The sequence below is a fragment of the Serinus canaria genome, chromosome 1A (genome assembly GCF_022539315.1).
Source record: "Serinus canaria isolate serCan28SL12 chromosome 1A, serCan2020, whole genome shotgun sequence".
Lineage (NCBI taxonomy): Eukaryota > Metazoa > Chordata > Aves > Passeriformes > Fringillidae > Serinus > Serinus canaria.
In genome coordinates, this window is record NC_066314.1 from 60,702,308 (window position 1) to 60,725,197 (window position 22,890).

Below are 22,890 nucleotides of genomic sequence, written 5' to 3' on the forward strand. Positions count from 1 at the left end.
GCTTGTAAATTAAGCTGCTGTTGTCTTAACACCTGTAGAGATGTTTTTAGAATACTTACAACTGATCTTTCTTTCAAGATTATATATTTTTTTTCCTTTTAATAATGTTCTAACACTTCTAGTTGACAAAATTCCAGTTGGTTTTTTTCCCCAAAGCTAACAACTTCATCATCCAACATGGTGTGTAAATGCCTTGGTCCTTTGGTGACAGCTTTGCCCACTTTCAAAGCATTTGCAGCAATATGCTGATCTCCAGTTACTGTGGTCCAGCTGGGTTGAAGCAGCTGAGAGCAGTCTGCAAACTGAGATGGTTTTCAGGTAGCTCTTAAGTGGAAGTATCAGCTTTTAAAGATGAATATGGCTGTGTGGGCAGCATGTCCTTGTCTCTCTGCAGCTCCATTCCTGCTTGCCACCCTTCTTCATCCGGAAGCTCTGGGAAATTTAAGCCTTGCCTGAGGGTTCTTTTGACTTTTTGGTGTGCAGAAGGTTTTTAGTCTTCTGAAAGGATTCATTTATTGAAAACTGGCGGAAGAATGGCTCTTAAGGCCAAGTCCTTATTGGCAGCATCTTATACAGCAGTTGCTCAAAACTTCCTAAATAAAGTTTCTGCTACACAAGGGAGTGCTTCTGCTTTATGCCAATGAAAGAGCTTTGTTAGCTGCAAGCAGCAAAGTTTTTTCTTTGCCTGACCCTTTTCTCACCAACTACATATTAACTAAGTTTTGATGAAGCTAACAGCAGCTGCAGCCTTTGACAGGTGACAGTTCCTTCTTGTATCCCTGTGCTTGTAAAGGGTGTGCAAAAGTAACTCCCTGCAGTGGGGAGGACTTCTGGGCCTGAGCTTTCTAAATCTTCCTTTTGCCCCACTAAGGAACCCAGCTGTGTAAAGCTCACAGGTGTGGGCCAGCTCTTCAAAGGGCTGCAGAGAGGCTGTCCCTTCTCAGGGTGTTGTCAGTGTCCATCTTGTGTGCCAGTGCTGGGCTGTGGACTGTGCTGTTTGAAGGAGAAGAATCTTCCTCAGAATCTAGGGATAGCTTCCTCCTGGTGCCAGCAGCATGTGGGCAGTGCTGAGTAAAAACCAGCCACGGGTCCCTTGCATCCTCAGTGTGGCTCAGCACATCAAGGGATGTTCCTCTTGGCAACATCAGCAAGGAAGGGTTTCCTTTAATCTGGGGAAATCCCAGGGTGAGGTTGCTGAGTCCAGGGAACTGAGGTCTCAAGCTTGTGTGAGGTGGATAAAAAGAAGGCTTAACCCCTGGGCTTAGCTGAGTATTCAAGCTGCAGTGTGGGCGTCTCCATGCTCTGTTGATGTCAAAGTTATTTAGTGCTAAAAATGGTCCAGGTCCAATTAAACTTCTTTCTTCTCTTGTATTAATTTGCAAGCTGAGTTTAGTTTGAGTGACAGAAGATGTTCTATAAATGCAGCTTTGGTGAAATTGCTTCTGACTTCAAGTAACAAAACACCTGAAACTTGCCATCCTGATGAGTGGAGACCAATATGGGTGCATGATGTATGTGCATTGCAGAGTGGTTTAAAAAAGCCCTATCATAACAGCCCAGTTTAAAAGGCAACTGAATGGGCTGGAATTATAAAAATAAAGCTGTTTGTCCCTGTCTTTAAAAAGCCCCAAAGCAAAATTTATTGAAAAATTCCTCTTTCTTTCCTGCATTTTTACACACACACACCTAAACAGTAGCAGTTTTGGCATTTTCAGGATGACATGTTCTACTTGTTTGGGGAGTTTGGTGGGTTTTTTCCCCTTACCTTTTCTCCAGAAATGCCAACTGTAACAGAGCAGATCTTGAGACAAGACTCTGGTACTACCTCTGTAGTGTACTTCTACAGTGGAATAGAGAACACCTTCTGACTTGAATCTTAAAATAGGTTTTCTGTTGGTGAGACTATTTTCAAAACCAGTCTGAGAATGCAACATCATATTCTAACACAGAAATTAGATGCATTTGAACTTGAACCTGTAAGTAAGCAGAAAGCACAAGCATGAAAGATGTGCTGTGCAAAAAGACTGACTGAGCACCTGTGTAACTAAACAAAGACTTAGCTAGCAGTTTTAAGAATTATGATGTATAAAACTTTAATTTAAATGAACTTTTAATTGTTGCTTGGATTGTTTTCTCTATTAGTATAAATATTCATTCTGTATCAAGTGTTCAAAAGATACAGCAGGTTTGAATAGAAACATGTAACAGAAAAGAAAATATGCCACTTGTATGTGAACAGGATAGGCCAAGGATCTCTGGGGCATGTTTTCCCTGGGTTGGGAGACCATACTTGTAGGGGCAGTATGAAAAGTATGAGTGAATTCCACACCTGGATTTCTAGAGAAAATAAAGGCCCAAAGCATAAATAATTCCCTGTACAGGTCTGGTTTTATTCCTGCTCCACTGTCACCTGCTGATGCCTTCAGCCTTTGGAGACAGACTCCAAGGTAATTGTGTAGGAGCACCATGCCTTGGGCACCTGTTTATTAAACTCCACTGGCTCCACTGCAAAAAATCACCCAAACTGACCTAATTTGATTTTTTTTGGATTTGACAAGATTATGATGCAATCTTGGTGTAAAAGGGATGGGGTAATTCATACTTACTCACTAATGTAGTGACATGTCTGTGATCTCTTGGCAGCTGGGACTTGGGGCTATTTTAAGACTGACAGTGTTGATGCTGTATAGTGTAATTCAGTAGGCAGATAGTTTAGTATTTTAATCAAGGACAGAAGGAAGAGATTATGGCAAACTAAATTTCTCATTTTAAGGGTCTTCTTTATTTAGATGTTCAATGACTTGTTCATGTGAACAAATCTCCTTTTAAATAGCATTTTTAAAATACTGCACCTTTTCCAAGTGTAATTAATTTGTAGCACTATTAGTGTTTCATTAAATTGTGTTTGTGTAAAGAATTAGGTGGTACAACACAGAAGAGTGTCCATAGCTCTGTGTTTTTATCATTTTTGGCACCTTGACTTCCTGTGCAGGAGTTGTTACATCACTTCTGTGACTTCTTAGCCATGTGATTGATGATAATAAATGATCAAAGTACTGAAATGGGCATCAAACCCCAGAGCCTGTCCTAGGGCATCTGGTTATACATTGTTTCACAGGTTGCTCCTTTTTACTCTTCCTATTGCACAGGTGCTGGCTACCTCTGTGGAAGCTCAGTACCAAATTGCCTTTGAATTAAAATCTTTAGGGGAGAGCTGAAAGAAAGGACAGCCTGGCAGAGAGACTTGTAAATGTAGTGTGGATATGGGCCATTTAGCAAGAGGCATCTCTAGTTTTGACAATTGTTTTGTTTCATTTAATTTAATACTTATGCAACTTTGTAGTTCAAACAGCTCAAAATTAGAATGAAATGATTTAAGGCATATGGAGTAGAGAAACATCATCCTGCAGATTTGAATGTGGGCTATCTTAAGGTGCCTACTAAAGAAAAGAGAAAATTATCCTAAAATGGGTATTCACATCTAAAAATCTCTGTTGAAAGAACTCCTGTGCCCTCTGCTGAAGGTTGCCTTCCCAAAAAATCTGGCCTTGGCAGAACTGTCTGTGTCCTCTGCACTGGTGTCTGGATTGACACTCAAGTAGGAGGTTGTAGCAGAACTACTCTGAATTTACACCTAGAGGGTGAATCACCAGAGAGGTCACTGCCATTGCAGCTTTAACAGAGGTGCCAGCTCTGTAAAAAGATTGAACTTGAGGAGGATTGTGTGATGCCTTTGTGTAGTGTGTGAATGTGACTTTTTTTGACACAGAAATGCCAAGGCATCCGTGGAAGCATTTTTGTTTGTCTGTAGGAGATCAACAAACCAGTTAGAAGAAGCCTCAGTTAGAAGAAGCCTCAGTTAGACATGCTAGCAGGAAGCTCTTCCTTTAGAAGTGGTAGCTGTTGTTGGAACACATTAAAATTGGTCATCCACGTTCTAAACATAGCTTATTTATTCAAACCTCAGTCTAAAATCACCCAGTTATGAGACAGAAAGGATGAATAGAGCTATTAGGTAACTTCAGGAAGTCCTGAAAATGGTGTGCAGTACAGGATTGAAGGTGTAACAACATAGCTAACAGTATTATTTAAAACTTCTTGGGTTTAGTTCAACACTAGCTGAAGGACTGATATGTTTTTTCCCCCTGAGTTTCTCAGGCTCTAGAAGGTCTCAATATGTGAACAAAGATGCCTTTCATAATAGGGAAGCTGCAAAGCAGTGTGTTGTTTGAAGTACTGAGAATTTAATCTTGTTACTAATTTTGACAAGTATTTCTGCCATGTCTGTCATTGCATTCAACACCTCTACAGTAATCCAGTCCTGGAAGGTTTTATTTACTGTGTGGATTTACCCTTTGCCAGTAGTGGGGGGAAGTGAGATTGTGAGGGGGAATATTTAATGCCTGCTTCATGTTTTTTCCCTTCCCCAGTACATTGTGTGTCTCTTCATTTTGTTCATACTTGCTTTTTTTTATTTCTGTTTGTTATGTTGTGTAGTCTTGTACCAATATCTACAAGCAGATCTCCATGGCAAGAGCTCAGACACTGCAGACAAAACCTCAGGTAAAGAGGGGTTAAGGATAAAACAATGATCAGGACCTCTCTATTTCCTTATTTTCAGTCTTCTTACTCCTCTTGAATCAAATTGAAAATCACAAATCCAAATCAAAACCAAACCTCTTGGACTTGTTAATTATTTTAGCTAATTTAAATCAATATTTGGAAAATTTTGTTCTATTTCTTGAAGCTCTCTTGGCAGATGTGGTTCTCCAGCAAAATCCCACTAATGATGTCAGTATGTTGTCAGTCTATTGGTGGAGAGGAGACTGTGCTAGATCTCTGAATAATAGACTGAACAATATCTTGCATGAGGCCATTTTACAGGATACTTACCCAGAAATCTAACAAGGCTTAGTTATGTGGATTTGTAATATGGGGGACTGGAAGGTTCAGCTCCACCAAATTCTGCTCCAGAGACACAAAGTTTCCTGACACCTCAGGGAAGCTTCTTTTGCAGCTTAGATTTAAAAAGCAATACTGGTGAGGTTCACAGAGACATATACTCCCCCCAAAATTCCAAATAATTTAGATGTATTGATAGGGTTCGCATCCCCCTCTGGTTTCCTGCTTAAATATTATCTATTAATTCCTTTACCTGTTGGCATACAATGGCAGGTTAGACACTGCCCTCCTCCTCAGCCCCCCCAAATCCACTATTGTCTTACAGACAACTCAGATTTTAAAACTTTGGAATGAAAACTGTTTTGTCTGCCTTGTCCCAGTCCTCCCTTTCTTACAATCTCCTTCCTCTGCAGTGAGATTATGAGAATGCGAGGTCAGAAATAAGAGTTTTTAAGTCCTTGAACTCTGATCAGCCTCTCCCTGCCACCTTGGCATCCTGGGGAGGCATGGAAGAAAAGCAGAGCAGTTCTGCACTGCTTAAACTAACCAGTTCCTGAGCCAGCCTGACAATTAACAGCTTGCTTGCTCCCAGCCAAGCACTGTTGTTCCTGTGCCCACATTGTTTTCTACCTCACACATTGTGTATTATTTGCTTCTTGTGCAGGGTCATCCTGTTATTAAAAATACTTAACAAAATTCCATCTGCAGGGAGAGGCCATGGCTGGGTGTGCTGAGCAGTTTTAATTAGAGGTGGCTGTCACAGAGGTGGTCACCAGGAGCACTGTGCATAGCTGTGCTCCCAGTGTGTTCCTCTAAAGGAATAAAAGATATTTTTGTTTCTGTAGTCACAGGCATTCCTCTCTGTGTTCCAGAGCTTGGAGGGAGTGACAGATAGCTGGCATTCCCTGGACCAGAGGGTGGAAGATGCCTCTGCCTATTTGGTACAAAGCTTTGTGTGCCTCTGTCACTGTGACAATAATTGAAACAGATCTGTTTAAACCTGAAGATCACTAAATTTTGATGTAGAATTACCCATATGAAAGTCATCATGATTAACAGCTTCATGACTGTAGCTGCATTTCCCTAGTAATTGTATCTTCCATCCAAACACAGATCAGGCTTGTTTTCAAATTTTGAGCAATCTTTTTGTTTTGAAATGAAATTAGCACAGTTTTTTCTTGATCTAGCATCCATCCCTTCACTATTTAATTTGAAACTAAATGTCCCTTTAAAAGCCATCTCCTTAAAGGAAGGCACAAGTTTAAGAGTACCATTAACAGGATGTAGCACCCAAATGAAATGGAAGCTGAATCTGACACATTTTACACATTTTTTAGAAGTACTTGATTTTTTATTTTAAATATCCTGAAAGCAAAAGGATTGAATTCAAATCCAGTTTTTTAATTTGCCTCTGAGAGTTGTGCTGTGTGCATGGGCAGCAGGCATCAAGTACAATGTTCCTGTCCACACATGAGTGTTAGCAGGCCATTAGTATTTTAGCAAATGGATTCAATTTGCATTTAATACTTGGTTCACATTAAATGTGCCTTGCTAATCCTGTTTGGCAAGTTAGCAAAGAAGCACTTAAAAGTGTGTGGGAGGTTTAATGAAAATTCACTGTTCCTCTGGAGTAGCAGCTAAGTAAATTCTCTGTGCCACGTGTGACTCAGCAGTTCAGAGCTACCAAGGCTGAGAGGATCAGGTACCTTTCAGTCCAGATCCCTTCCCTCATGTTTGCCAAGAAGATTCTGCTCCCTGTGGTTCTCTTCCAGCTGCCTGTCAATGTGGAGCTGGCTCTTGTGGTCCATGCTTTTCATCTGGCTTTGGTGAGAGTTGGGGTGTTTCCTGCTAGTTTGGGCAAATGATGGCATTTCACCCTCACACACAGGCTGCTCCTGTCACATCCTTGTATTGTTTTTTTCCTAATTTATGTCTCTCCTCTAAAAGCTTGCCCTGCTTGTCTTTCCATGAGGCAGCTTTGTATGGAGGGTGCAATGTCATGTCCTTTCAAACTAATGACGGGTTGATTTTACTCCAGTGTGGTGTCTTGGCTCTTTGCTTTTCCCTCATGATCACTGGTTGAGAGAATAGCATTTTTTCTATGTGTGTTTTACCTAAAGTTTATATTTTTCTTGAACTACTGGAATGGTAAAATGCAAACACTGCAGAGACTCTATGAAGGTAAGTTGTTTGTGCCATTTCTTTTCTTGGATAAAATGAATCCATGTTGTCAGCCTACAGGGACATTGTAACTGCTGGTGTTGGGCAGATGGATTTCTTAAAGCAAAACTTTTTTTTTTTTTTTTTTTTTTTTTTGTCATGATAAAGGAAACCTTTAAAGAAATTTCAACTTCAGCAGTCACTTACTGCTAGCAGTAGAGAACTTCATTAAGTCATCCAGATATTCTCTTCTAACTTTTAGTAGAAGTAACCAAATAAATTTAGTATCAGATACCTGCCTTTCTGCCAATCACAGTAAGCTCTGTCAGATGTGAGAATGATTGAAGAGCTAATTGGGAAATAACCTTGTGCATATTTGTTTGATTATGCAAGCATGTTAATTACTATCAACTAGAATGTTGATTCTAAGAAGTAAAGATGATGCTGAATATGTCTAAGTACATACCTGGAGAGAAAATTTTTGCTGACTTTGCTTGGTAGGATCTTTATTTTGTGAAATTTTGAAATTGGTGGATGGCACTGTGTCTTTAATGGCTCTGCAGAGAACTTCTGGACCAAATTAAGAGGTTATTATACTGCCATGGTCTGAAACAGAGAAATAGTATCTGGTTTTGGTGTATTTGGTCTGAGCTTGTAACTGAGTTTGAGGAGGATCTTCACAGATTATCAAATCCTACCATTAAACCTGGCACTGCCTTTTTGCTACTAAAACATATCCCCAAGTGCCACATCCACATGTTTTTTGAACATTTCCATCAGTGATGATTCCACTACTGTGATGCTGCAATGTGTGTAAATCCTGTGTTCAAAAATAAGTGTTGTATAAAAATAACAATATCTTTAAAATCTTGAAGATTACTTGGGAAGGAAAAGATTTAAAGCCCTTTCTCAGAATGCACTTGCATATTAGTGTTGTTAGAAGAGCTGGTTTTGTGTGATAGTGTAATAGATGGTCATTTAATTATTAAATTTTAAGAACTCCTTGGTTTGATTACTGTTGTGCATGCTGTAGACAATCCAGTGGGGAGAGCTCCATTACCAACATCACTGTGAAGTACAGTATTTGTATGCTGATAACTGGATGCATTTCTGCTTGAAGTCTAATTTCTGTCTTCCTCTTTGCACTTGCTGGATTCTTTGTGTGGAGAAAGTATGTCCTTGAAATTTGATGTAGAAAAAATAAATGTTTAATTTTCACATAGGACTTGTAATATAAAAAATATCATCTATAATGAATGCTTGAATAATTTATAATAGCCAAGAGGTGCTCATATTTTTTATTGACCTTAAAGAGAGCTTCTGACAAACTTGAGGGAAAGTGCTCTTTCACTGACTAAGTCAAGCTGTCTCTAGATACTCAAGCTGTTGGAGAAGGTCAAGAATGCAGTTGATTGCAAGGTGTTTTTCTGTAAAATTTCAGCAGTGATTTTTCTCTTGACAATTCTGTAAATACTAAACTGGAAGCTGTGTTGCAACTGCAGTAAAATTTTGTGGGAAGGAGGGTAAGGTCAGACTGAATGGGAATCTTTTCTATTTCTCTTTTAAAAGTAGTACCTCTGAGAGTCAAAATGTCCATCAGATTTGATTAAAAAAGAAAACCCAAGTCAGCTCTCTCTGAAGCCTCACTGCTGTTTTGAGTCATTATTTCTTCATTTGTTGCAGGAGAGAATTTTGACCAGAGTCCCATAAGAAGAACCTTCAAGTCCAAAGTTTTGGCCCATTATCCTCAGAACATTGAGTGGAACCCCTTTGACCAGGATGCTGTCAACATGGTAGGTAGAGAAAAACTCTTCTCAAGTTGTCACCGACAGCGTCGGCTCTCGAGAGGTTCCTGGGTTGTTCACAGCCAGCCCTTGTGATGCTCTTGTGGTCTTGTGGCTGTGGTGCTTCTGCTGGGACTAAGAGCACTCACTGGGCATGCTGCATGAAGAGGTGGTTGTGAAAACACAGAATACTTTCAGGCCCAACAAAAGCCAAGTGCTGCATTCCCTCGTTAGTTCTGAGTGTGCTGTGTGATAAAACAAGTCCAAGCACCATCCCAGGGACTGGCTGAGGGGGCTATGGTCCTATCTGCAGGTAGGAAGGAGGCAAACCAAGGAATTTTTAAGATCCTGATATCCATGTGAGGTTTTGGAGCACAAAACACCTTGATTGTGCAGACGAGGGAAGGAGGAATCTTTATGCAGGAGCTGGAACTTGGTTAAACCACAGCTTTTGCTGAGTCAGCGCTTTTAATGGCACCTCTGCACCAGTACATCTCCTGTACATCTCTTTCCTCTCAGTTACATTTGATGTGAGCAGCTGTGTGGCTGAGTCCCATGGACTGGGAAAGGAGGGGAAAAACAGTTCCTGGAGTAGGGGCAGTGACAACTGAAAGACTGATGATCCACTGGGAAGTTTTCTGAAGAGATGGTAACTAAGGGATGATTCCAAAATCACCAAAGCACTTGTTAAGAACATAACGTGACAAAGACAACAGATGACTGGTATTTGAGCTTCCCAGTGCAGAAAATGCCATATGCTTCTTAATTTAAAAGTAATCAATTGTTGTGACAGTAACATTGAACAATATTATAGCTGTTTTCAAAAATGTGAATTGGGTCTAAGTCAATATTGGAAAATTAGAGAGGCCCTTCCCCCAGTCGAGGTTAGATGAGCTTTGCATTTGAGGAAGGCAGGACAGCACACAACCTGCTTCAAACAGAGCTGACCTCATTGTGTGGTGCAAGTGAAAAGTCAGGAGAATCTCCTGGCCCTCACCCAGCAGATGGAGAGGTGGGGAATACATAAAACCCACATTAAGTTGGCTTTTGCAAATGCAAAAAATGCATTTGGAACTTCCCTGCAGTCATGAAGATGTAGAAATCTGGAGTTCATCTCAATTTCCACCAAATTTTATTTTTAGCACTCTGACAAGTATTTAACAGGAAAGTACAGAAGCTGGAAGCAGCAGTGACTCAGAGAGCTGGTACTGTGGCACTGCACTAGCACAGAAGGGCAGAGATGAGCCTGGCCACTCCCTCTGCCTGCTGACAGCTGGGGATTTCTGTCTTCTGCTTCCAAATGTGCACTGCTGGAGTTGGGGTGGTATTTGGGCTGGTCTCCACATCGCTGTGCTGATACAGAAGGCATGAAGGGCTCAGAGCAATGTTTTGACAGCAGTTAAGATGGTAATAGCTCAACTGCCAAGGTTATTTGTGCCTTTAGTTCTGCCTTTGCATTGGGGGAGTTCCAGTATGAAGTAATGAGGGGTGTGCAGCAGGAATAAAGCAGCTGGAATTGCTGTGTTATTTGTCTCTCACGTTACAGTGGAGAATGTCTAATATTCATGAAGTGTGATCACAGTATTGGACAAAAATGGAATGCTAAAACCAGCAAGAGGCCTATTAAAATAATTGAACTGAGCTGCCTTGAATGCATCTTTCATTTGCAATGTGTCTTGGAGAAAAAAACAAGCATTTACTAACAGCACCAGTATATAATGATCTTTTAAATTATCTTTTGGAAAACTTCTTTATTGTTTTGATCTGAAACATCATTTAAAGTAATATCCACCTCCATGGAATCTCTTGAGGCAATTATTGGCCTTTCTGATCTTGCCTTGCTGTATCAGTTCTGCCTATGTGTTTGCTTTATGAGAGCTTCCAGAAGCAATTTTCCTCAGAGAAGAAAATGCATAAATCCTTGAAGGGTTACTTGTGAGACCTCTGGCTTTGCTGGATGCCTAAGGAATTTCAATTGCCTTCTGGAACCATCCTGTTGTTTTGAAAATAGCCCCCTGAAGTTCCAAGCAATCAAGCTGCAAAGGAGTCATGTTTTCTCTCTGTTTCAAGGTATATATCAAAGAACAGACTTTTCTTTAATAGGGAATTGTGTCTTTCCCCCCACTGCTTTTTGTGATTTTCCCTGCCTAACCTCACACACCATCTTCTGTGGCCATTCTGCAAGTAATTGTTGTACCAAACTAAAGTTCTCAGTAAAGAGATACAGAAATTTTTAGAATATGAGCTTCCTATTTTAGCCCTCTATTCACCAAGGTATATAAATCTTTGCCTGTATTGCTGAAACTCAAGGAAGCATTATCTGTTTCATGTCTCATACTGAAATAAAAGAACTAGAGGTTCCCTGGTGGAATTTAAAGGAGCAGGCTTTAACACAAACAAAAGCAAAGCATCTTTCTCTCTACCCCCTCACCCACAGTGCAGTTTGGGTCTGGAGCTTGCTGCCACAGCATGTTGTGAACATGAGAAATCTGTAGAGGCTTAAAAAGTGAAGTGAAGGATCTGGTGGAGAAGAAGTGAACCAGTGCTGGTGGGCAGTGGTCCAGAGGGGAACTTTGGTTCAGAAATACCTGCAAATGATGGTGGCTGGGAGAAGGAGGGAGGGATTATGGGGGATGTGTGTGTCTCTGTGCTTGGAGAAAGGGTGTCTCCTGCTCAGGGCTTCCAGAGACTGGTTATGGATTAGCTGACACCTCTTTATCTATCCCGGTGCAGCTTCCTTTTGTTTTACAAACCATCTTGCTTATAAGCCTTATTGCAAATCTAGTGTAATTCCATGGTTTTCTGCTGATGGATGACTTTAAATACAAATAGTGAAGTGAAACCAAAATCATGTCCTTTGATCAGTAATCTTGGATAGTTTTCAGTGTTTATGCAAAGATGCAGTGCAGGTGACTGACTGTATTCTCAGCATTAGTGAGCCAGATTCATACCAGCAGGCTAAAATTTCCCCCCCTCCTTAGCACATCCCAAGCTTCTCTCCAACACTCTCCTGTGGCATGTGTGACACAGATGAGATAGGAAGTGATTGATGTCCGAGGCCCTAAGATGAAAGTTTTCATGCATTGACCACAAATTCAAAGCTTTCTGTATGGCTGGAAAATGATTACAGGCTCTTCCTTTTGATCTTAGCTTCTTAAGTGACTCCGGGTCATTCCTCCTGCCTCGGTTCTTCCCATCGATTTTTTTTTCCCTCTGCTTTTTCCTGTGTCCTCCTATAGGTCTAACAACAGCAGGAGTCTCTGGACCAAGGTTTGCAGCCAGGGTCTTAAAAGGTCAATATTCTGCATGTGTCAAACTGTGGCTGAAACATAACAGATGGGCATCCCTTTGTGTATGCTTACACAATATATAAAGGAGGAGGGAATAATAATTAAGGCTTGGAGGAAATTTATTTAAACAGCCTTCTGAAACAGTCTCAGCTGATCTGAATTTCCCTGATGCCTATCTGTGCCTGATTGTAATAGTATATCTAATTTGCTTGTCCAGGTATTTTTCTGTAAAGTGAAAATATTTAATCTCTGATAGCATTGAGATTTAAGTCTATTATTTCAGCCTGGCTGGCTTTGATAAGGCTTACAGCCATCACTGAAAGCCCACATTCTAGAAATAAATTTTTATTAAGCAAGCCTGCCAAAAAATGAGGTTAAGAGAGATATTTATTGTGGAGAATAAATTTAAATAAAGTGTGAAACAAGAATTTTTACTACTTCTTTATTGGAGAAGCCTTAACCATGGCACTGCTGTTAATGCCTCAATAAAAACTATAAAGCTCTTGAATAAAAATGTGGCTGCTCTTCAGAAGTAGTTCAAGCTGCAATTTCATGGTTTGTGTCAGCAAAGCCCATCAATTGAATTAAATTCTTCTGCCAACTCCAGGCTACTTATGTCCTTACACATTACCTTTTTGAGCAATATATAAGAGTTGTCCTGGACAATTTAGGGGCCTGATAGCCTGTTGTGGAGTCTGGACCACTTGTCTAATTCCCAGCTTTACCAGGCTCTTTAATGGTCTCTGAAAGGTGCACTGATGAAGTTCAGGGTAGGATGTGCCTGAAAATACCTAGTTATTTCTTCTGACCTCTTCCAGCACCAGAGGAATTTACTCCTGCTCAAGGTGAGACACCAGGGGATGCACTCAGTTGTGCCTAGTTTCACATACTGTGGTAATGTTGGCTTCTACTGTTGCCTTTTTTGAAAAGGAACACTTTGAAGCTTCTCCTTCTCTTCTTTCCTTTTATTTCTTCAGATGGTACAAATAAAGCTATAGTCCTTTGTTTTTAAAGATACTTATTTAGCTAGAACATGAGCAGTTTCCTGCTGATATGCAATTCAAATAAGTTTTGCTGGATGCTTGTTATTTTGTGTTAGATGGTTGATAGCATTCCCAAAAAATGTCTGGAAAAATGCCTTGATTTATCACTAGGGCCATGCTTCAGAGAAACACCCAGTGTAGCAGAATCACTGCAAGGGATTTTGCTGAGTGATAAATCAAAAATGAGGCTTTCATAGATTTTGGGTGTTTCCCTCCCTGCCCCTCCTTTTATCCAGTCTAAGCTATTTGGTAGCACTTAGAGAAGAAAGTGAATGTAATAGCTGTCAGTCAGCTGGGGTTTGGTTTGTTTGTTGTTTTTTCCCCCCCCAGAAAATTAGGGAAGATCAAAGAATTCCAAGAAGTCTATGTAATTTAAATCCAGTGGTATAAGATGCTTCCTTCACTCTCTGATTTTAGAGTACTGTGGGCATACATATGCAAATGAGAGCAGAGCTGGATGTTTTCATATGATGCTTAAATAAATGGCACAAAGACCATTCAGTAGTGAAAAGAGTTTCACCAAGTAATGAAAATGAGTCATAATGACTTAATAGATGGATTATCATGGAGGGTGCTTTCCTTTCTTCAGTCATGTCTCCCTCTTAAGTAGCATCAGTCGTTTTGTTCTTGGATACTTTTTTTTCAATAGTAAATGGCTTGTTGTGATGTAGGGGATAAAAAGAATGTGCCTGTACAGCAAAAATAGCAAAATAAAATAGTGTCTTAGGTAACCCTATTTCTTTTCCCCTCTCTTAGCTGTGTATGCCCAAGGGGCTGTCGTTCAGGACGCAGGCGGATAACAGGGACCCGCAGCTGCACTCGTTCATCATCACCAGGGAGGATGGCTCCCGCACGTACGGCTTTGTGCTCACCTTCTACGAGGAGGTCACCAGCAAGCAGATCTGCACAGCCATGCAGACTCTGTACCAGATGCACAATGCAGAGCAGTACAGCAGTGTCTGCGCCTCCTCCTCCTGCAGCATGGACTCTCTGGCCAGCAGCATCGACGAGGGCGACGCCACGTCCCTCGCCAAGCTCCAGCGCTACAACTCCTACGACATCAGCAGGGACACCCTCTACGTCTCCAAGTGCATCTGTCTCATCACCCCTCTGCCCTTCATGCAAGCCTGCAAGAAGTTCCTGATCCAGCTCTACAAGGCAGTGACCTCCCAGCAGCCACCACCTCTGCCCCTGGAGAGCTACATCCACAACATCCTCTACGAGGTGCCCCTGCCGCCCCCGGGGAGGTCACTCAAGTTTTATGGGGTTTACGAGCCCATTATCTGCCAGAGACCTGGGCCCAACGAGCTGCCCCTCTCTGACTACCCTCTGAGAGAGGTCTTCGAGCTGCTGGGCCTGGAGAACCTGGTCCAGGTCTTCACCTGTGTTCTTCTGGAGATGCAGATCCTTCTGTACTCACAAGGTGGGCTCTCATCCAGCAATGTCTGTTTCCAGCAGGCAGTTCCTGGGCAGCTGCAGCCACAGAAACTTGTAGAATTTCATGCTGTATGGAGCTAAGGTTGATTTTAGAAATGTGAGAATGCACTGAAAAAATGAGAGAAATAAGTGTGTCCTAATGAAAGCACTAAATAATTGTTTCCTCGAGGCAGTCTAGGTGCTGCTTGTTTAATTATGCATTGTATTTATCACTTGTGGCAGCTAGCAATAGAATACATTTGATTATTATCCTCACACTGCCCTTGATCATGCAAGACAGCATGAAATTAATCCTATCTCTTTCAGAAATACCAGCAGAAAGTAATACATCTTCCAGAAGACACCCTTGCTGCTACTTTGTTTTTCAAATTTCAGCAGCATATCAAAATCTAGTGTAATTTCCTACCTCCCATACGATGGATATGTTCTTGTTAAAACACTGAGTGTTCTAGCACTTGGAGGCTAAATATTAATGGTGGATTTTGAAACTGAGTGGAACTACTGGTCATCCCTTTTTTAGTCCTGCTTGAGGTATTTGGGAATGTTGCTGACAAAAATGCAGCTGGTCAAACATTGGCAGAAATTGCTTGCACAGAGCCTGTCCATGTTCCATGTTGAAGTGTGCCAGCAAGCTTTGGAAAGTCTGGTTTTGAAAACCTCTTCTCTTACAGTTCTGTCTTTCTGTAATAGTGCAACACTCTGCTGCAGGTTTGGGGAATCCTGACTTAGCACTGGGCATGCTTTGGGATTTTACACTGCTATTACTGTTTCCTCTAAGATGTTGGTTCCTGTCTGTGTGGCTCTGGTGGTATTTGGATGCCCAACATGTCAAGGTCAAGTTTTCCTGCTGACTTTCAAGGTTCAGACTTTCTGGGTGTTCCTCTAAGTCTCACTGGAAGCCTGTCTGTGTAATTTGGGTTCGCAAATGGCATCTGTGATTCTGACCCTAAATCAGGAAAATATGTATCAGGGAAAAATTTTCAGGGGTGGGAGGAGTGGCTTCATCAGAGGAAATGAAAAACCTGGAGCCAGGATGCATTTTAGTGAAAAGAGGAAAAGATGCTGAATACCTAGCTTTGTCAAGAGAATTGGTTTGAGCAGCAGACAGGTTGAAATGGAGTGGGGAGAGAGGATGGGAAATGGTCTGAAATGGGTCTGGATAATGAACCCTCCGGCTCCAGAAGGAATCGCTTGGGTTTGTCATATAAAAGAAAAGGTCAGGAAGTGTGTAATGGTAATGCTAATAGCTAAATGACTGAGAATGGGGAAGAATGTTCAGGGAGGTGGAAAAAGGGTAGTTCTTCTGCAAATGACTGAATTCAAAGGGTTGATAGTTCTTTGCAGAGCTCTTCTCCACATGGACCCTAGGGGTTTGCTTTCAAGAACTGAAAATGAAAGGTTTTATCTTCTCTCAGTTTGAAGTGTGAGCAGAAATCCTGCTGTTAGTTTTGATTAAGCTGCTTTTCCCCTCCCTCCTGCTTCTCTGTGTGTGTGTGTGCAGTTATCCCCTTTCTTCCTCGGTTTGAATCATGCTGTCTTTGCCACTTTGCGCTGGGGTTTGATATTACACAGCAGCACCACTGAAATGCCTCTCACCCATCCCTGCTCATCAGTCCCACCCTGGTCTCTGCCAATGGACTCATTGAGAACTGAGACTTTTTTTTCCTTTTTTCTTTCTCACTGAAAGATAGGAGGATTGGGAAAAATGTGCTTGTCAGGTTACATTTTAGTAATATTTTGTGCATGTGGAGAGCAACCTCTATATTCATTACTTTTGCCATAATCATTGAGACCAATACAAAGTATCCACTAAATAATTTTGACTCAGCCTCATGCCCACCAGAAGTTAGGTAACTGTTGTTCTTCCAATTACTGGTTATAATTTAAGGGTTTACTTGGTTTGTTTGGTTTCATTGTGTAGGTTTGTTTTTTTAAAAAAAAACCCACACAATGAAACCAAAAAAGAAAAGTGAGATAGTGAGAAGTAATCCTTTCCACCCTTCAAATTTCAGAATTTTTTTTCTTCCCCCTCTCTTCTCTTTTATTTGTGAATCTAGGGATGTCCTTAAAATGACTTTTACTTACCTATCTACCATAGACACAATTTGGTGGTGCATGGGGGAAAGTACATAGCTGTGTTAGGGAAATTCTGTGATTATGTAAATACAGTGTAATGCTGGTTCCCAGAGGTGAGGAATGTGGAGTGGAGGGCAAGTGCAAAGCCTCAGTTTTGGCATAACCTGATAGCTGACTGCTTGGCTAATTGTGTACTGAGGCTTATTTTAAATGTCAGTCTTTCAATTCCTGAAAAAGAAAACAGCAGCTATTTTTCCAAACTGAAATACAACCAGCCTAGAATGTACTGAAATCTGCTCTCTTCAGCTTTGAGATTGTGGTATTTTCGGGGTCCCCTGTGGCAGGAAGGAAATTATGAATCTGACTCCATGTTCTTAGAAGGCTAATTTATTTTTTTATTATATGATAGGATAGGATATATGAAATATACGAAATATATTATATATATTAAAGAATATACTAAAATGATACTAAAGAATAGAGAAAGGATACTTACAGAAGGCTTAACAAGATACTAATGAAAAACTCGTGACTCTCCAGAGTCCTGACACAGGTGATGGTGATTGGTCATTAAGTCAAAACAGTTCACATGAAACCAATCAAACAATGACCAGTTGGTAAGCAATGTCCAAACCACATTCCCAAGCAGCAAAACACAGGAGAAGCAATCAGATAATTATTGTGTTCATTTTTCTCAGAGGCTTCTCAGCTTCCCAGGAGAAGAAATCCTGGCGAAGGGATTTTTCAGAAAATATGATGATGACATGAGATCCATCAGGGAGAAAAATTTTTTTAGCTCCCTAGTTCTTTCAAGGCAAAAGATGAAAAGGCTTTGGCTGACATATCTCTTGTTTCAAAATAACAAATGAGAGATGCATTTTGCAATTTCACCTTTCTTTGCCTTTCTGCAATAAAGAGGTGGACTCATTGGACTGTGTTTCCAGAGGCCTGGCCTTGCTGCAACCTTCCCAAACTCAACAAGAGATTAGTAGAAGATCCTCTGGTTGCAATTTCAAGCAAAACAGCATTTTTTAGTAAAATGACAATTCACTGACATCATCATGTGATAGTCAAGAAATCAGAGCTGGAGCAAAACCTACTTCAGTTCACCAGACTATTTCTGTGAGAGCTGCTGTGGACATGTACGGGAAATGTAAGCTGTCTTTTTTGTAGTTCTCCTAGACCTGTTGGAAGGAAGCTTTTCATTTAAGCTTGTTAAAAATTTAGCTCTTCTGTAGAATAAAGGCTTCTTTTGGAAAGTGGAGAGAAAATATAAATTGTTGCACAGCCCTGACCATACAAAGAAACCTAGCTGGTAATAACAGTAGTGAAGGGCTGGCACAAAGGTTGCACAGAGACTGTACTGGCTTTTCTGAAGTGGTTTTTCTCATGAGAACTAGGAGTTGAGGATGAAAAAGTTTATTTTTAACCCTGTAGCTGGGGCATAATGTTTCCAGCAGCCTGAACAAAGGCATCTAAGTCAATGAAGAGGTGAGGGTGTTGGGTGACTTTATCCAGCTTGCCCTGGATGTGTTCCCAGCATGATATGGAGTGTCTGGCACAGCTCTGCCTTGGGGACAGGAGCACTGAGTGGCTGTTTGTGCCATGGCTGCTACAGTCCTCTTTGGGTATCCAGTTGCACTGTTGATGGTGTCTTAGGGGTGACTGGTACCCTGTCACTTGGGAAAATACAGGGATTGTAGTGGATTGTACCTCCACTTTACAGCTGTGGTGGTCGAGCAGAGGGCTGAAGAGAGACTGGCAGCAAAGAATGATGAGCTCATTTTTTAAGCTGCTTTTTTCCCATATATTTTGGACTGTACAGCTGAGTAACTGGCAGAGACCTGTGCTTGCAGCTCACTGGCAAGTCTGAAAGGATCAGCCCTTACTGCTCCTGGAGACTGTTGGCTTCCATAGAGTGGTGGGATGTGCCAGCTTTAGTCTGCAATGGTGGTGTGGAAACCCATACCTGAAATCACCTTCACTGTACATTAATTCCTGCAGCTTCAGGTTCCATCCTTCTGCATATAGAGAATATTCTTAAGACTAAGTAGGGCAAGTTTTCAACATTTGGGCTTTGAAAACCAAGGGGAGGGATTAGATAAGCTTTCCCTGGGATTCTTCAGGGCACAGTCTTTGCAGTGCTCCTGTAAGTGTCCTTTATTCAGGGCACAGCTCTCCCATGCCACTGTGCAGATGGAAAGTCTTGCTCATGTCCACTCTTCAATAGCTACTACAATTTCCAAAGGATAAGTAACAAAACATCACTGATGTGGGATTGCTGCTGGAGAGAGATGAATTAAACTGTGAGCTCTGTGGAAACCTCAGCAATCCATTTTGTATGTCTGCCTTTCAAGGGATTTAAGCATGAGAGGGAATGTGTGGATGAGACAGAGATAAACTTCTTAGAGCTTAGGCTGTTTCTACTCATTATAATTTTGAGCGTTTTCCAAGTTGTTTTTCCAAGGGCTTGAGTAATTACTCCTCCAAGATTGGAATATTCTTTGCATTATTTTTTTTTTGATCTTAGAAATTGTAATACAAATTACTATGCATATATAAAGTCATTGCCTAGAAAGTGTAGTGTCTGAAAGATCGTTCTTATGAGGTCTGTTTTGGGGTAGATTTTAAAAAACTGATACATGCATAATGTGTTTGCCTTTTAAAGTGTTTTTACATCAAATAGTTACATGGAAAACCTTTGCTCTTCTACTAATTATTTAAACAGTTACCCTCCACACTAATATTTATCCAAATCAGTGGGAAGTTATTGCACAGAACAAATTATATGGGGACAAAATCTGTGTGCTGTGGAAGAGAAACCTGAGTTTATGGCCTCAGTAGACCTACACTTGGAGGCTGCAGTGCATGTTTCCCTGGACACAGGCAAAAAAGACAAGTAATTGGGTAGAAAAATCAGAGAATGACAAATAGTCTTCCTTTTTAAGTTAGGTGAAATAGCAAACTTGTATTTTAATTACAAGTTGCTCAATTTTGTTAGCTGTCAGTATGACCTGACAAGTGAAGCTTTTAAAGCATCTGGAAAAATGAGAAGGAGGTAGTTGAGGTCTGTGCCACAGCCCCACTCCTGTTTGTGGTCACAGTGAGCTGTAAAGGGAGATAGGGCCACTGTTTTAACACTGCACACACACACACACACCACAACCTCTCCTTTTTTTTTTTTTTTTTTTTTTTTTTTAATTTGGATCTCATTGTTTTCCATGATGAAACATCTTTACCTTTTCAGAATGAGGGGAGAAAGTTAAATTGGGCCTTTACATTGCAGTTATGGCAAATGCCAGATAAGCAACATGGCAGTCTAAAGTGATTGTGACCAGAGTTGTTCCCTGCTGGACTCTTGTGTCCTCCCCATCATCTTGCTGCTGGCTGGGGAGCCTGTTCTGCCCCTGTAGCCATGGGAAAGAGCAGGGGGCTCCCTATGTGCTCAGGAGCACCTTCATGAGTCCTGCTGGCACAGACTTGTCAGCCTTGTCACAGACTTTTGCTCTCTTCTCAGAGACTTAACCATGCTGGTAATGGGAGCTAATTCTTGAAATGACTCTTAATCATAAGTTAATTCATGCTGAGCCACTGATGGCAGGCTGGGACATAGTTAAATTATACAAATGGAAATGTATTGAAGCAGAAGCTTTTTAAATTAAGCATGGCCAACAAGGAAAAAGGGTTAGGACTGGCCTCAGTGAATATTGGCCTTGGGATGCTTCCCCTGGGGCAGAGCTGACCCCCAGTTTGAGAGGCTAATTGTCCAGGCAATTAGATGCAGGCTTGTCTTGACCCTTCTGTTTAAGAAAATATGTATTTTCATATTTGCATAAATTGCCCCTCTGCTTTGATCACATAGCTGATGTGCTGCATCACTCCCTGGTAAATGCACCTTTCCTTTGGGGATGGAAGGGCACTGAGGTGCCAGGGATCATTTCCTCAGGACAGGCTGCTGGTCACAGCCCCATGTCATGGCTCCTGCCCAGGTTCCCTGAATGCAGCACTGCTGCAAGGTGATTTCTGTAGTGAATAAACATTTCCTGCACCATTTTTGTGTGTTTTATCAGAACACCTCTTGAAAGTCACCGGGACTGGCTTGTCAGTTGTCACAGCTGCCAGCAGGCAAATCAGATGAAAGGTGGAAGCTTCCAGGGCACTTTGATGTCTGCAGTACTTGTGTGTGCAGCTTCTGTGGAGCTGTTGAGATCTGATTTGAAAACCTTTGCTTTCATAAACAATTTTTGTCTCAGATGTGAATTTCGCATTTAGTTTTTCATCTGCAGTGTGCTTTATGTAAGCATTACACATCTGAAGGTACCCAGACCCAAGACAGGTCTGGTTTGAGCTGTTCTTGACTCAGAGCTCAAAGCAAAATAATTTTCTTTTCCAGTTTTTCCAATGTACGTGGCTCCTCTAACTCATATCTTGTTGGAAAAAAAAAAAAAAGAAAAAAAAAAAAAGAAAGGCAGCTGCATAACAGTTACTTATAATACTTGGACTCAAGAAGTGAAAAACTATTGGTCACAAGAAGGCTTTAAAGCCTGTTCAGGTGTTTCCTCCTAAAGAATTAGCTTTTATTCATTCTGGTTCATTGATGGTTTTTTTTTCTCTGTTGTTGGTTTGGTTTATTTTGTTTAAAGACAATTTTTTTGTGCATATTGATAAGGTACTCTTTGAGAACAGCATCTGATTATCATCTTCCAGGATGCATTTTTAAATATGTGGCTTTGCAAAGCTGCAGTTATCCTTTATGTGTGTTCTGAAAGCAGTAGAGCAAAGGAAGTGGTGTCCAGGTAACTCATCTCTTCAAATGCTTCCAGGTGCTTTCAAAATGTATGTAAAGTGAGACTTCAAAAGGAAAATAAAGAAGCAGTCTATTTTTAAAGCCTTGGACTGGATTTAGAGGATCCAGGCTGTGACTCCAGCTCTGTGGTAAGCTTTCTGCCCTACCTTTGGTAGGTTACTGGAACAGAGAGTTGGAGAATGGCCAAGTTGTGCTTTCATTGGGAAGGCTGGAGGTGTTGAAACTGGAGTAACAGTGCACTGTTCCCAGCAGGAACACCATTTCTGGGGAGAAGGAGTGTGTGTGCTCTTACACATGCCTTATACACAAAGTGCCTGTGATTGGGAATTTGCTGAGAACGTCCCAGGTGAAATTCTCTTCTGTTTGATTATGATCAAAGATCTGAATCTGTTTTGGGGGTAGAACATGTATGTGGTCTTAGCTCTTTGAAGCAGGGATAACCCTGGTATCTTTTTGCCCTCTCAAAGGATCTTGATTTTGCTCTGCTGCAGCATGGGAAGGATTTTGAGATATCAGACTTTTGTGGCAGGAAAAGTAATTTTTATGTTGAGCTTTGTGAATTGCTTAACATCTCAGATTTTTTCCCCACTAGGTATAATGAAGAGAAGATTCTTTTTTTTTTTAGTCACTGTGTTTGAACTTTAAGGTCTTTGGGATAGATATTTCTTATGGATTATTGTCCTCTTATTGTATTATGGAGAATCAACATCAAGACAAAAATTGTCAAGCTTTGTCCTCTCTCAGAAAACCATTTGTAGGGAATTGATGTTCAAGTGCTGAAACTGTTTCCCTCTCCAGCAGAAAACAGTGATTGGTAATTCTACAGGAACATCTCAGGGTGTGCATTTTAAGCACTGTATCTTGTGAGCCACATGAATGTTACCAGAGCTGGGTAAAGCGTGGCTGAAGATGGTGCTGGAGCAGCAGAACTGCCAGCCTGCAGTGGAGCAGGTCCCTGCAGCCCTTGCATGTCCTGCACAGGGAATTGAGGTGCTTGGCAAGGGTTCCCTGGCAGATGGGGCTGGAAAAGGGAGGTGGATCCAGAGCCTTTGAGCTTGTCTCTGCTGCCCTTTCCTTCACTTAGTGAAAAGGTTGTGTGAGAGACAGCACTGCACCACATCCTATTGTAAATGCTTTCTCACCAACAAGGGGGAGAGAATGATGCATCTGACTCCATGATCTCAGAAGGCTAATTTATTACTTTAGTATGCTATATTGTATTAAAGAATACTATACTACACCAAAGAGTACAGAAAAGATACTTACAGAATGCTAAAAAGATAATAATGAAAACTCATGACTCTTTCCAGAGTCCTGACACAGCTTGGCTCCAATTGGCCAATGAGCCAAAACAACTCACCCTGAAGTCCAATCAGGCAATCACTTTTGGG

General features: G+C 41.2%; 1 protein-coding gene across 7 annotated transcripts in view; it reads left to right on the forward strand.

Annotated features, from left to right (window-relative positions):
• The window catches only part of DENND5B (DENN domain containing 5B), a 104,638-nt gene that overhangs the window by 38,797 nt on the left and 42,951 nt on the right, over window positions 1-22,890 (forward strand). For 2 of the 7 annotated variants that reach the window (XM_030238017.2, XM_030238009.2), the window contains exons 2-4: window positions 4,498-4,563; window positions 8,746-8,855; window positions 13,936-14,602. In XM_030238017.2, coding sequence (XP_030093877.1) covers window positions 4,498-4,563; window positions 8,746-8,855; window positions 13,936-14,602 — 843 coding nt within the window. The other 5 variants (XM_030238010.2, XM_030238014.2, XM_030238015.2 and 2 more) reach the window with 4 other exon arrangements.